At 43.6% G+C, this 15,077-nt stretch overlaps 1 protein-coding gene across 1 annotated transcript in view; it reads right to left on the reverse strand.

Moving 5' to 3' along the window:
• Positions 1-2,093: 2,093 nt before the first annotated feature.
• lrrc4ba (leucine rich repeat containing 4Ba) overlaps positions 2,094-15,077 on the reverse strand; it is a 34,611-nt gene continuing 21,627 nt past the window's right edge. Inside the window, exons 3-4 of the mRNA XM_044050703.1 lie at positions 8,751-9,306; positions 2,094-5,995 (exon numbers count right to left, since the gene is read on the reverse strand). Of these exons, the coding sequence (XP_043906638.1) occupies positions 4,043-5,995; positions 8,751-8,996 (2,199 nt within the window). The 5' untranslated portion in view covers positions 8,997-9,306 and the 3' untranslated portion in view covers positions 2,094-4,042. The remainder of the gene's footprint in view (positions 5,996-8,750; positions 9,307-15,077) is intronic.

The raw sequence follows: 15,077 nt of genomic DNA on the forward strand, positions 1-15,077 counted from the left end.
AAACAAATGGCACAATCCAAAAATGACAACCCTAACCTTGACTAGCTGGCTAAAGATGGGAGGTAAACAAGAGCTGCCACTGGCCTTGACCCTTCTCAGCTAGTCGTGGCAGATTGACAAAGAGCTAAAAGAGGCTGGAGATGTTCTGTCGAAAGGAGAGGTCAACCTGTTTGAGCAGACCTTTCATCGCTTGGGCTGATACCGACGTGGAGAGAGGGAGGAAATAAGAGGAGGAGGGAGAGAATTCCTGTTTTTACTTGAAGTGTCAGTGAGAGGATCATAAAAGTAGCCTGAAGCAGAAGGAGACAGACAGGGCGGGTTTTAAATGGGGATTTAAAATGGAGGTCTGACTGCATCACTCAACACCTAGCTAGCATCAGCCCACCTGAACATGCACACACGTGCACACACACACTCATTTGTTGAATATCCTCTGCCATAAACAACATAAGGCTTCAAATGTCCTGATTTCTTCCTGCTGTATACATCAACTGCAACAGGCATTTTATAATCCACAGCAAAACACACACATAAACTGGTGTTTTTTCACCTATTCCCTGAATGGGTGAAAGAGCAGATCCCTTCCTGCACAGTAAACACAGCATTTCCCTTAGAGTGTTGGGAGTGTGTTCAGTGCTCTGTGACTCAGACACTGCAGCGCCGTGACTGTGTGTCTCTGGCTCAACCGATGCTCTCTCTTACGCCGAAACATCGATACCACGGCCTCTGGTTTGCGCCACTTCACAGAAGCTATAGGGGCTGTACAATGCTTCCGTAAGTGATGAGCTACTACAGGCAATAGGCAGGGCATGCGTTATCTGAGGAATTAAGGGGGAATAGCTTTTGTAACAGTCCTTGCGTTCAGCCACCGATGCACACAAAACCGTCACACAGACACACCACACTCGTACCCCACATGATAATGTCTCTGTCGTTTGCACACACATAGGCAGATGAATATGTAAATAACTCCAGATGAGAGTATGTGCTGGGAAAGGAATATGTAAATGACTGATGCAGGTTATGAGTGTTAAACACAAGTGCAGCGTGCACAACGGTGTGGGGCACATGCAAATTAAATGCATAGGGGACATATTTGTCTAAATCTCATGACTCAGTTACAGAAAGTCAGCGGCACACAAAATATAGTTATTGGCGTAAACTAATCAAATATGTCGACAAAGGACATTATTGGGGCAAATTACCTGGCAGAAAAAGGGGGGGGGATCTTTGGATGCTTGTGCACACAAATGAGATTCTATACCATTCTGCTCTCATCTGTTTAACATTCTAAACCCAAATCAAGACGCTGTGATAAGGGCTGTTGCAGCGGCAACAGTTGCCAAGGAAACCTGATGTCAGGATGCTGAGGGTTGGAGCTGGAGGAGGGGGAGGAGAGGAGAGGAGAGGAGAGGAGAGGAGAGGAGAGGAGAGGGGCATTTTATGCAAGAACATGGGTACAGTGCTCAGGTTGATTTGCTACCACTGGAGGAACACTACCCGGCTCGTCGAGATATGGCACCTCTAAGGAATGTGACTGACAAGGGGCAACAGGGTGGATTTACGAGGCGCCGATGGTGACTCTGTTTGGTACATTGGAGTGTGTAGTCGTGGCAACGAGGTGTTGACATAGCGCCATCGCACTCTGAGCACTGTGATGGCGATGACATTCAGGAAAGCACAGAACGCCAATGAGTGAGCGTGTAAACCAGAGCAGGGTCTTTCCTGTCCCCCTGTGCAGAGAAAAAGGACCCAGTGCTGATCATTTCACATTCGCTGTGACTCCTCTCAAAGCAGAGCCAAAGGGATACAAAGAGTGATACTGCAAATAAAGTTGATTCAAACAAAAGGTAAAAAGAAAAATAGTCACCAGATTTCACAGACCGTCATCTTATGTGCCAGGTTTTTTTAATTTTTCAAAGTGACCTCTGCTAACAGAACATCGTTCATAATTATAGCCAGTGTAATTAGCTAATTATAATAACAATAACAATATTACAATAAAGATAACACTTGATTTAAAAAACTGAAAATAATCAAAACTAGATAAAAACCCAAAATGAAAAACACGTATATAGTTTTGTTTTGTTTGTTTTGTTTTTTTAAAAGAGATCTATAAGGTTCTATATTTTTTTCATTTAATTGTCAATTTTCTTTAGAAAAAGATTCCGTCACGACTGTATACTGTACTGTGTGTCACTTCCTCCTTCACCCCAACAAACTTCGCTTACCTTTAAAAATGCTTGGCAATGCCTGTTGTCCATTTAGCTCCGCGCTGCCATGAAATCCACTCACACATGTTAACACTGAGATACAGCTGAGAAAATGATCCTCTGCAAAGGAGCAGTCTTCAAAGGTTCATGTCCTGTCTTTAATGTGTGATTACATGAGGGGTCCTGACTGCTTGACACGTCACAGCTGGAGGAAGCCATTTTGAGGGCCAGGTTATTCCCTGCTGATGAAAGTGTTCACTTAGTGGCACAATGATGTCCCACTGCTGTTCATCAGCTGAGGTCCATCAGGATCAGTCATAAAACACCTTCAGTGTCATATACAAATGAAAAAAAAAAAAGGACTTCTCAGCTTTTTTTAGGCACAGGTAGTAACAATAATGATCATTTGAATGATAATAATGATAACGTAATAACAATATTGTCGATCAAATCCAGAAATGGGTTGAGGGTTTTTTTTTAGACAACACTGCTCTGCTAAATCAGCATGTGCAACTTTTTAGTAACATAACCTACTGTTGATCATTAATGTGTTAATAATTACATGGCTTGTTATCATTATTACCATTTCGATCATTATTATTATCACTGTAGCTGAGCTGCATACCAAATGATGAGGCGTTGCTGTCGTATTTCATATTTTCACTGTAGAGCATAAAGATCCACTTTCTTCAATGACCCTGTTAATGCGAATGCGTCAGGAAGGAAAAAACACTTTGTGTGGCTACAAAAAAGTCCAGACCAAAATAAATGTACTCAAATTCACGTTGCCAGGCTGTTGTTTTATCTCCGTTTCAACGGATGCCTCTCTCCCATGTGTCCTTGAGCAGCACAGTCAAGAGCGGCCATCTTGTTCCAAGTGGAGAGAAGTTGTAAGGAAGGGCCACTACAACAGCTGTGTATTTATGTGTTGTTTTATATATTCTTCAGACGTAGTTTCCAAGCAGCGCTTGAGAAGGATTCTTTATAATTAATTTCTTTGAATGAAAATATATTTACGGTATATATAATATGTACTTTCAGTCCCTTTAAATTCTTATTTATCTTTCATTGTCCTTTATGCCATGAGATGTTTCCTCTTCTCCCATGGTAACTCATTTGGTTTCTTTCCTTCTTCAAACAACATGATCGTAGCCAGTAAGGTATGAAAAAAAAGTGAGAGTGAAACCTCTTTTGAAAAAAAACAACTGTTGTTGTTTTGTCTCCCTGCAAACTATTAGTGCGATACGTGTGTCCTGGATAGAAGACTGCTCTGATTTTGTTTTCTCTGTTCTGTTTTCCTGCTTCTTGGAAACCTAGGACGATACCATCCACCCAAACCATTGTTGTTCGGTGTCTCTGCCAAACACTAATCTGACAACACAGTCAAAAGCCAACATTTCACCTCCTTCCAAATATATACACTGAATGTGTCTGGATATATAAGAAGTGATCTGTAGAAAACCTAAAGCGAGTTACTGCACATGTGTGTCATTCATTCCACTCTGATTTTGGACGCAAACGGAGAGATCTTCCCTTGCTCTTGGACTGTGGCAAATACTATAGCTGGTTGCAGAGATAACTGGGTGATTCTGGTGTTTACATTGGGTGTGTGATTACAGGTGGTCAGATATTGTCCTCTCTCTCCTTCAGTCTTCCCATCTGCTTCACACAAAGCAGTGACTATGTGAAATTTCATCTTTGCTGGAACCTGTCCATAAGGACAGTAGGCTACAATCAGTCTCATATACTCATAACAAGTGCTTTCTCGGTCATGGTTTCTATCCAGCATCCCTTTCTCCTTACCTCTTAAATTCCACTCTCACTTTTACTCAGATTTGAGTCTCTTGCACATTTTCTTTAGAGCAGCTCTTAAAGAGCAGTGGCTCATTTTGGCCTTTCCCCATTAGGCCTTTCAGAGAACTGTGGAGACCCAACTGGGGCAAGGGCACAGGTGAGGGCAAGGTGCCAACTGCATTTGTTCCCCCACCAGTGGAGGGTTTGGAACAGGATAAGGATGTGTTCTGAGAGCAAGGCGAGGGGTTGTTGTTGTTGTTGATGAGGCCCACACCAGAACCTGTACCCATTCCCAGTCCCATCATGTTGTTATTGAAGTGATGGGTTTTGTAATAGTGGTTAAGGTGCTCTGATCGGGCCAGGTTCGGGAGGTTGACCATCTCTGGGTGGTGCAGCCGGAGGCTCTGGCCCCCTCCTATTCCACTACTCCCACTCTGTGCCACAGTGGAGCCTCCAGAGATGCCGCTGCCTCGACTACTGGCCCCGGCCCCGAGCTCATCCTCCACATTGATGATCTCGATGGCACGAGCAGGGCCGTGGTGTTTATGCAGCTGGTGCTGTTTCCTCAGCTTATAGAACACCACCAGCATCACCGCTGCCATGAAAGTAATGGCTACGAAGCAGCCAATGATGATCTTGGTGGTCTTCATCACATCATCTAGACCTGAGAAGCCTGGCTCAGTTATGGGCACAGTGAAGGTGGGTCTGGTGGCCCGGGGAGAGGCAGAAGAGCCAGCTGACAAAGAAGATGCAGTAGTAGAAACTCCCTCCAACCACAAGTGGCCTGAGTGAGTTGGACCAGGGTGAACACGGATGAAGGTCTCGTTGGTGGCGACCAGTGCAGAATCTTCATCCCCGGTGGTCTCCACTGTCTCCACAGTGACTGTTGTGAAGTATGTGTAATTGACACTGGCATCAGCAGCAGTGACATTGAGGACAGCAGTTGCTGTGGTATTGCCAGCAGCATTGGTGACCATGCAGGTGTACTGGCCTGTATCTCGAAGGGTGACATTTGTAAAGTTGAGTGTGCCGTCATGAAGAACCGATATCCGCACCCGGTAAGAGCCGTGGGTCATCAGCGTGCCATTGGGAGTGATCCAGTTGACAGACGTCATGGAGGTGCTTGTGCGACACTTCAGCTCAGCAGCCATACCTTCAGTGACATTGAGGTCTGTAGGTGGCTCCACAATTACGGGAGCAAAGCAGATGAAGTGCCTTTGGTCAAGTTCTCCAATGTACTTGCCCTTTAAGAATGGAGGAGCATGACAGCGGGCACAGCAGGTGGTGTTGCTAGGCACCGTCTCTTTCAGCCACCAACTAAGCCAAAGTACATCACAGTTGCAGACCCAGGGGTTGTGATTAAGGTGTACCCTCTCCAGCTGGTGAAGGGGTGTGAAGAGATCATGGGGCAAGGAGTGGAGGGAGTTATGGGAGAGGTTGAGCTCTTCCAGGTTTTTCAGGTCATCAAAGGCATTGCGCTCAATGACAGACACTTGTGAGTGCATGAGCCACAGCTTACGGAGAGACACTAAGCCCTGAAAGGAACCAGGTCGGATGATCTCCAGCCGGTTTCCTGACAGCTCCAACTCCTCCAAACGCACAAGGGCTGTCAGTTTAGGAATGTCCTTCAGTCCACACATGCCCAGGTTCAGGTACCGTAGATTGATGAGGCCCACGAAGGCTGCGTCAGAGATGAAGTTCAACTTCTTGAGCTCACCCAGGTCTAGGCGACGTAGCGAGGGCACACGATGGAAGGCATAGCCTGGCAGAGTCTCAATGGGGTTGTTGCGCAGCCACAGTTCCCGCAGTTTGCTGAGGTACTCAAAGGCATGTGATGGCACCAGTGTGAGGCGGTTGTCAAACAGCTCCAGTGTGTTGAGGTTGGGGAGGCCATTGAATGCTCCAATTTCAATCTGACGGATCTGATTCTTGGAGAGTTGAAGGATCTCCAGATGCCTCAAGTGCTTGAAAGTGTCAGACTTGATAACCTGGAGGTACAGAGAATGATACAGTCAATCTTAAAGTATGTTTACTTTATGAATAACTGAATGTTTGTAACATTATTAAACTGTTTATACAATAAAAATGCATATTAAAATACACAAACAATGCAAAAATATATTTTTTTTTATCTCCCTGCTTATAATGGTAAACACTGACCACTGTGATGGAAAGTGGATTCAAACTGACTCCAGGCCAGTTGAAAATTGGTGAACATTTGTTTAAAAACAACATGCATGACATGATGGACAGCGGGTCTCATTTGGTCCACTGAAAAACCAAAAATCCATAATCCTGACTTGTTAAAAATTGCACAGTTGTCTTTGTTTTGCACACTGTTGGGTGAGGGGTGAAATATGGCAAAAAAGGATTGACCACATTTTAATAGTATTTATTCACTTATTCAGCAAATGTGACACGTCTATAAGCACCTCCATAAACCTACCCATGTGTGTTTGTAACCCTGAGCTTATTTCAATGCAGGCTCCAGACAGCGTTCCACACTGTTGTTTCAGCGAGACTCATGGGACTTTCTTATTATCTCCAGTGTATTATCTCTGATAATACTCATTATCAATGTTGGACTATTCCCATGAAGTGTGACCACACACTGTATCATGTCATATTTCCAAGAAACCTTTACTTATTTCATTTTATAAATGATCAACTATAGCTGCTCTCAGACCTCTTAACATGTTGAAGAATGGGAGAACACAAATGTCAGCTCCCAAGGCAGATCTCCAAATACTGTGTGTGGCGGCCCATGTGAAAACACAGCAGGAGCATCTCTGGATAATCCACTCCCTGCGTGTGCCATCTATGTGCCACCCTCACCTGGAGGATCTGGACACTGTCCTGCTTTCATCCGACTCTGACACACTAGCTGCGTTTGTTATACATAGACAACAAGATGCAGAGATTGTCCAGAGGACTGGGACATTCTCCAAGTCTGAAAACAACTTAAAATAGACGTTTCACTGCAGGAAGACACAATCATGTAAAACATGGATGCCGAAGGCCCCGGACACCACGTACTGTCATCAATGTGGTCAGCCCAACTGGAACTCATTTGGCAAGAAGTCAAAAAAACAGACAGTAAGTGAATGTGACCAAAAGCCCTCTAAATCTCTGACTGTTTGAGATATGTGAAGCCAAACCCCTCTGTGAGACACACAGACACTCCTGGAGTCAGGCCATTGCCTCTTCTGTATGTAGAGCAGGGCTGAGGGGGTTAAGGCAAAGAGGGGATGGAGAAAGAGATGGGTTGGGATGTTAAGAGGGGGTGGAAGCTGTCAAGACTTTACTCTGAGGGTACTCAGTAAAGGGAAAAAATAAGCCAGAGAATCTAAGATGCCTTCAGGTGTTAGAGCATTTTTAGATTTTTAATCATTTTAAGTGGGGCTGCAGGATATGACAAACTGAATTGCAATTTTTAGGCTAAAAATGAAAACGCAACAAATATTGTCATCACATCTTTACTGTTTTCCTTTTCATATGAAACCCCACACGCAAAATCATGAGGTATGATGTCCAATTTACGCTCCATTACCACCGTATACCTTTTAATAAGATGTTTTCTCTGAGGAATAGGGGATATCAGGCTGTTCTGCCCAATGTACAGAGCAGTTTGACATGATTAGAGATGAACTAGACAATTTTAACAATGTCTGGGATACTCATTGCTTTCCATTAATGTAGTGGAAATGAATTTAAAAACACAAAAGAGCAAAACATTGTCAGCAACACGACGAGGAATCCAATTACTTCAAATGCTGCAGTAAAGAGTAAACTCGACTCGCTGTGTTTATAAATGTTGAGATGCCTGTGCTGCGTGTCGATGGTCTGTGGTTAAATGATCTTCCTTTGCAGCCGTAAAGCCACAAAACACTGTCGAGGGACTCCAGATAAACTGGTAATGCATACAAAAGGCAGTATTGTGTCATAGAAATATGCCTTGCTTTCAAATCATGAAATATTCCCTCAGTTCATTCGAAGCTTAAGTGCAATTTTTCTCCCATTATTGCTGCTTACTACTCGGTCTATTCTACAAACTTTCTAAGAGAAAACCTGCACTGCCTGCAAAGGCAACCATTCCTTATAAGTATGGACAAAAGTGTAAATAAATAAAAATGGTACATACATCATTATTAAAGACACATGAGCATAATGTCTCTGTGTGTACGTTTCTGCACTCCGAGGAAGAAACTCCTCAGTCTATCCTATGGGATTTGTCTCGTTTATCAATAACTATATAAATGGCCACACTTACAATAAATGAAATCAATAACTATATTAAGACGTGTCAAGAGGCCATGGGCTGGAAAGAGTGTGGAAATTAGACGCACTGGCATGTATAAGATGATGAAATGTGCGTGTTTTCTCTTGTGGGATTTATGTTGCGATGCACTTGTAAATAAAAATGAGACTGAACCATGACCTCCAGTCATTCAGCGCTGTTTGAGAAACAACCAGCAGTCGATAAGACCTTAAAATTAAATAATAGACAAGCGTTAAATTGCATGAGATGATGTGATTTACAGGAAAGAAAATGTTCATTTGAAATAAAAACTAATTGGACAATTACATGTCACCTCTGTGTAATTTGTGAATGCACTCGGCCACATGTGACATGATGTGACATGATGTGACATGATGTGACATGATGTGACATGATGTGACATGATGTGACATGATGTGACATGATGTGGCCTAATGAGCGACTTCCCTCGGCCACGTATTTACCTGTATTGAATTTTCCTGCAGGTTGAGGTAACGTGTGTTGACTGATATGCTCTCGGGCACTTCCTCCAGGTTTTGCCTGGTGCAGATGACTCGGCTGGCCTGGTTGGAGCAGGTGCAGAAAGAGGGGCAGGGCGAGGCGGCTCCCACCAACTCCGGCCCAGGGAGGAGGAGCCGCAATAGCAGCTGGGCCAGTAAAAAGAGGAAGGGGGAAGGGCCGGAAAGGCAGGTCAGCGTGGCAATGCGCATGGCAACTGGGACATGACCCTGCTCTTTAATCTGGAGGTACAGGTGAGGTGACTCCACACTGGTGGATTTGCGAGAAAATGTTTACTTTCCCTTTATTCTCCAGGTGCAATTTGTACCCTCTAGTTCCACATCCTGTGAGAATTGTTTTGTCCTCCGTCAAATCTATGTGCTTTTTCCGCTACTTTTATCCCCGTACAGAAATATGCAGATGAACAGATGTTATTCCCTTTTTCCCCCCCCCGACGTGTCGTCTGGGAATTTGACGTTGACGTTGACGTTTTTTTGTGAAGTGAGAAGGACCCGGGAGTTACTGAGGAAAAAGAAAAAAGAGAGAGAGAGACAAAGCAGATATTAAAGCCAACATCGTGTTTTCACCAACAGACAACGCAACGTATAAATAATGCGCAGACATCTACAGTACAACTCATCATGGTACAGGCTGTCAGAAATTCAGTGCGAGGCATTAGAACTTCTTTGTCACTGCTCATATCAAATCCCACATAATCCCTGAGCAGACATTTTTGTCAGAAATCAAATCCATACACCCAGGACAGGTGGAAGCCAATTTCTGTAATTAACGGTTAAAGGTGGTGCAATGGAAATACAAAAACATGCAGTCTGAGGCAGTCTTTAAAGGGACTGAATTTAGCACGTACATGAATGAGTCAGAAACACACATGCGATGCATCGCAATCACACTCAACTGTGTGGAACCTTTTACAGACATGACATTTCTTGTGCCTTAAGGGTTTCCAGATTTGCTTATTTTGAACTGAACATGTTGCAGTCATTATCAATTAATTGCATTAATTTAATATATATGAAATAAGTCCTGCACATGGCTGAAACTTCTGGTAAATGTTGTTTGAATCACAGTCACTAGTGCGCACAGTCATCCACATTTATTACTTCAGTGCAATAACACATCCCAGAAATATTGGCAAATGCCCCTCAGAAGTGACATGAGGCTGATGTGAGCGGAGGAAGTGCTTATATTGTCGACAAGTTGACAATCAAACCCAAAATCAAGTTTTCTTCAAGTGCAAAAAGCATGTTTTTCTTAAAGAAAACAGTGTTTTACTCGGCTGTACACGATTAATGACTTGAGTTGTTGATTGATTAAGTGAATCAGCCAATCCTTTCAGTAACACTTTGATTTTAAACGGCAGGTGAGATGAATAATACAACACACAGGCGGCTGAACAAATTTCCTGCAAGGGATCGACATAAATAAAAATGATGACATTCAAAAGTCATGCAGTATTAACAGGTTTAATTTATAATCTGTAGAACAAAAGGTGAAAAGTGTGTGAATTACTGTGAATTAATACAAAACTATTAGTGTCAGCGAGAAGAAATAGACAGGAGCCGAGAGGAATGGGTTCAGAGATATTCCGCCTTTCAACGCTAGACAATAATTCTCTATTTTCCCGATGTGAAACAGCGGGTTTTTAAGGGAACCGCTGTTCTCCCTGTGCAAACACAGATAGGTCTAATAATCACTGTTAGGCTTCTTGCTCCTAACACCTTAAATTAAAAAAACTAACAGACACTTTGTGCAAGCAAGGCTTTATGAGACATGGGGTCTAACCATTAATAACACCAGCGGTGTGACATAGAGGCTTCCACTTATCTCAGCCACAGTCTCATTTGTTAATGCCTATTATAGCAATTAATAAGGCAACGGCATATTGACGTTTCAACATGCTACCTCCTTTAATTAAAGCCATGTTTATCAAGGCAAATCCCAGCCCTTAAAAACAATCCACGACTCTCTGCAGCAGCACAGACACAACGTTGTCTGCAAAAATGCTAATTCCTGTATATGCGTATAAGTACTGCATGCTCGAGAGGCTGGAGAATGGCGGTGAGTGGTGCAGTTAACGCTAACATGAGACCAGCTCGAGTCAGGCTCCACCAACCTGGAGAGGCACAGGGCGTTACTTCCCCTCTGCAGTTTGTTTAGACCAGAATAACCTTAAATAAGGGCATCCAGCAATCTCCACATGGTTATTAATGATGATGGTTGTAATGATGGGACTTTGACACGCCGAGCATTGCCACTTGGCACAGTAAGAAAGGAAGACGGGGTAAGAGGGATAGAGGCAGAGAATGAAAAGGAGAGAAGGATTATCAATCTGATAGATGACTGTATGGCTGCAGGCAGAGAAGGGAATTATCAACACTACAGTAATAGATGAATACTGAACAGCTGCAGAGAGCGGGCCGAAGAAAGAGAGAGAAAGAGAGGGAAGGAAAGAAAGAGATGGAGCTCGAGACAGATGGAAGGAAGGTTGAGTGAAAAGGATGATGAGGGATAAAGACCCAGAGAGAGGTTTAAATACTGGGAAGAGCAGAAAGGAGATCAGTAGAATGAAAAAAAAAGTGGAAGAGGGGGAAAAAAAAGGAAGGAAAGAAGAAGAGACACATTAATATTAATAATATCTCACTCTGAGAGAGAGAGAGAGGGAGAGAGAAGAAGAAGAAGAAGAAGGGAGGGAGCTCAATAGAGAGAGGAATATAAAATAGAGCGAGATGGAGGAGAATGACAACACAGAGACGCATAAAGCAGAGAGCAAAGGAGACAATACAAGGGGATGAATATGAAACAGGTGGATATACAGTACACTACAGAGAGAGACAGACAGACAGACAGACAGGTGTATCTCTAGAGAGCAGGATGAGGGGGAGGAGAGGTGGCATTAGCAGGGTGTGGGGTGAGATTGATCAATAATGCGTACACAGTATAGTTCAATGACATTAAAACACACACAAGGACGCTATGATAAACCCTATCAGCAGCAGCATCTCTGCTGAGACAGAGCAGGACACCGGTGGTGGCGAGACGGCGACCGCAAACAACTGCACCACTGATGCAACAGTCCTGCTGCATCTGAACCTCCGTCTCCATCCCAACACGCCGCGGTGCCACTGCGAGCAGAGAGAGAGAGGCACTCGTGTGTTATTTTTGGTTTTTAATCTCACCTTTACACGTGTTTTAATTTCCAGCCACTTTTTCTTTTGCTTTTCTTTTCCTTTTTTTTGTGTCTTATCAGCAAGAGCTAAGTTGCTGAGCTATTTCAAGCCGGCTGTGTCTGAGCAGAGTTGAAAAGGTACGGAAAAGAGGGGAGAGTCAGTGGAGGTTGAGGTTAAGATGGTCGCTCAGATGTTGGTCGGTCGGGTGGGTGGAGTTGGGAAAGAATGAGACTAGTTTGTGCTCGGCCTCACTGCTGTCACTACCCACATGATACAATCATCTCTACCTGTAATCCTCAGAATGAACTCTTTTGCAAACTTATTCCCCTCCTAAACCCCCCTCCCCCCATCCTTTCCTCCCTCATTTGCTTCACATCACCTTCCTCTATACTACTAGATGTTTCCTGGACATTCATCTCTCCCCCTTGTGTGGCTGTAGTCATGGGGTAGTAAGGTCTGACCTGCACTTTGATGAAAGATTAACCTGCTACATGCATATTAATCCTCAACCCCCCCCCCCCCACCCCACCAAATTGTCCTTCCACTGCAGCTTCCTTTGCCCCTTTTTGCTCTCTTCTCTCCTGCATTCAAATTTTAGCCAACAGAGTTACCATGGTTACCTATTCACCACAGTCTCCCACTCTGTCCAGCTGTATCCCACCAATTCCACATCCACCCCACTCCTCCTCCTCCTCCCCCCTCATTAGCACCCTATACACATTCATATACAAATGGCACAGAGCGAACATGAGTGTGAATGACATCAACACTTTAAAAAGCATTAAGCAGCATTACAGCCGGGCCGCAATGTTTTTTTTTACTTTAATTTGCTCAGAGTGTCGCTGCAGATGACAAACAACCATAAATCACAGAGTGGAAAGGTCAGGGTCAGTCTTTCCTGTGAGGGATGATGCAGTGGCAGATTAAAAGGTGAGCAAAATGACATTCTGTTGACTAAAAAGAAATTAAATGGACACAGAAGAAGAAAAAAAAAACTGAAAGGGCAGGTTTTAGCACCTTTTCGGCCCTCAGTCGGCTCCGTAATATGAGCTCCCGGCTTCCACGTGTGCGCTTCAGTCAAAACTGTTCTGAAGGCTGTGACATGAGAGGTTCCGTCCCTGTGGCCTTGTCCTTGCTCAGAGGAGCATGGCTTCATTGGAACGCCATCGCGACCAAGAAGAAGCAATCCCAGTTTAACGACATCGATTCAAAAACCCTGATCAATTTTTGATTGGCTGAAATTGAGCTGAGGACTGTTAAACTCTGCAGTAAACATTTCTATTCCAAACGTTTAATATTTAATGTCACTGAAAAGTAAACTTTGGACAACTGTCCTTTTCAATTGCTGAATGGACTTTTTTTTATATTAGTATATATTTGTGTTTTTCCCTCTTCGTTTGCGCCTACAAGCGTTTTCTGGCAACATCGCGCGTGAGGTTTTTTGTCGATACTTGACATTACAGCAACAACACAGTGATAATATAGTAATAGTTTGGTAATAATCTTGCAATGGGGAGGTAATACTATGGTAATACCATCTCAATTATGTGATCATTTAAAATACGTGTCGGACATAACATGATATGGTACATTTTCCTCTACTTAAATATACCTGGATAATACTAAAACACATGGGATTACTGTGTTACCTCCTAACTAATACCATTGTTATTACCAAGCTGGAAATGGCATTAGAAATAAGATGCTCGTACCATAAAATGACCTTATTAACATAATATTATTATGATCCTTTTTCCTAAAGATTCTTACAGACGTTCATTTGACTTTGAAAACCGTGACATTAAAACGTGCTGATGTTGAATTCTCTATGACAGTGAGCGTCACATCTGGATCGGTTTCAGTCGACTGCGTTATCAATGCATGTGCATGTGCAGTAGATTAAGCATCTGAAGAGTCTGCAGGAAAGACATATACAATAAAGAATGCAGAATTCCTGTTGGGTGTCGTGGATCGCAGCAACACTAACGGATTCGCACTGATAGGTTTTTCTGTGACCGTTCAACCAGTGGATTCTCGGAAACGGTTGCATTTCTTTTGCAAAAACGGCCAATAATCAACAGCTTCCATTGCAATCGTTCCCCATATTCCTCTGGAATTTTCTCTGGAGCTTCGCGGAGCAGCGCCAAAGTTAAATTAAACATTTCTCTCACACTGTTGGACAATATTACATATTCAGTATAATCTTTGCTCTATAAAATATTAAAAATCTAAGACAATTTCCGAGGCTGAACGAGTCCTAAACCTTTACATTATTCTACAGATAGAGTACCTGTAATTCAAGCGCACTTATTTGACATCTTTAGGATCCTGACAGGAATTTAAAACAACACTTTGTGCACCGAGCAATTCTCAGTTTCGCGGAATTAATTTTCCATGCTCGACTCCCCAGAGGCCCCGTAAGGGCCGCAGAGGTTGAAAGACCCCTAGCTTCATGTTTTTGATGGCGGCTGCAATGATGTAGCCTGCAAATTTCATTCCATAAAGATTTATGTCAGACTCTAAAGGTTGGGTAATTGAGTTTGGATAATTTTACCCTCCACTACATTTCTGCCTGTGACCACAGAGCCCATAATGTCAGGGGGAAGAATCGGGAGCACAGGATTTTGCTCTTTCGTCTGCCAGAAGCGAGTGATCATCAGCGGAATATATTGACCATGAAAGGACTGTGCAGTATGTGGTTAGATGGAAACTGATACCGGTGGAGAGACGAGCGGAACGCACACGCGCGCGCTGACATTTGAACAAGTGGCGAGTCAAACGGATGGTTGTGTTGTGCTTTTGTCTGCACGTCGGCATGGAGGCCCACACCACTACTGGCTTGGCACGCACCAAGACGGCAGCGCCTGCACCCGCGAGCTGACGAGGAAGCTGACGAGGTTTGGAATGAAGCCATGACCTTTGCCGATCACGCGTTAAAACAGCCGGGAAAATTACTCACTTAAACTCTGTTTCTTTAGACGAGAAGGAGATTTAAAATAATAACGTGAGAAACTGAGTTTCTCCCAAACAGCACATAACAAGTTTACCTACTGTGCCACAGCCGCCTCTCTTACAAGAGAGATGGCATGTTTCACGGCAGCTGAT

Source organism: Solea senegalensis, linkage group LG19, assembly GCF_019176455.1.
Source record: "Solea senegalensis isolate Sse05_10M linkage group LG19, IFAPA_SoseM_1, whole genome shotgun sequence".
Classification (NCBI taxonomy): domain Eukaryota; kingdom Metazoa; phylum Chordata; class Actinopteri; order Pleuronectiformes; family Soleidae; genus Solea; species Solea senegalensis.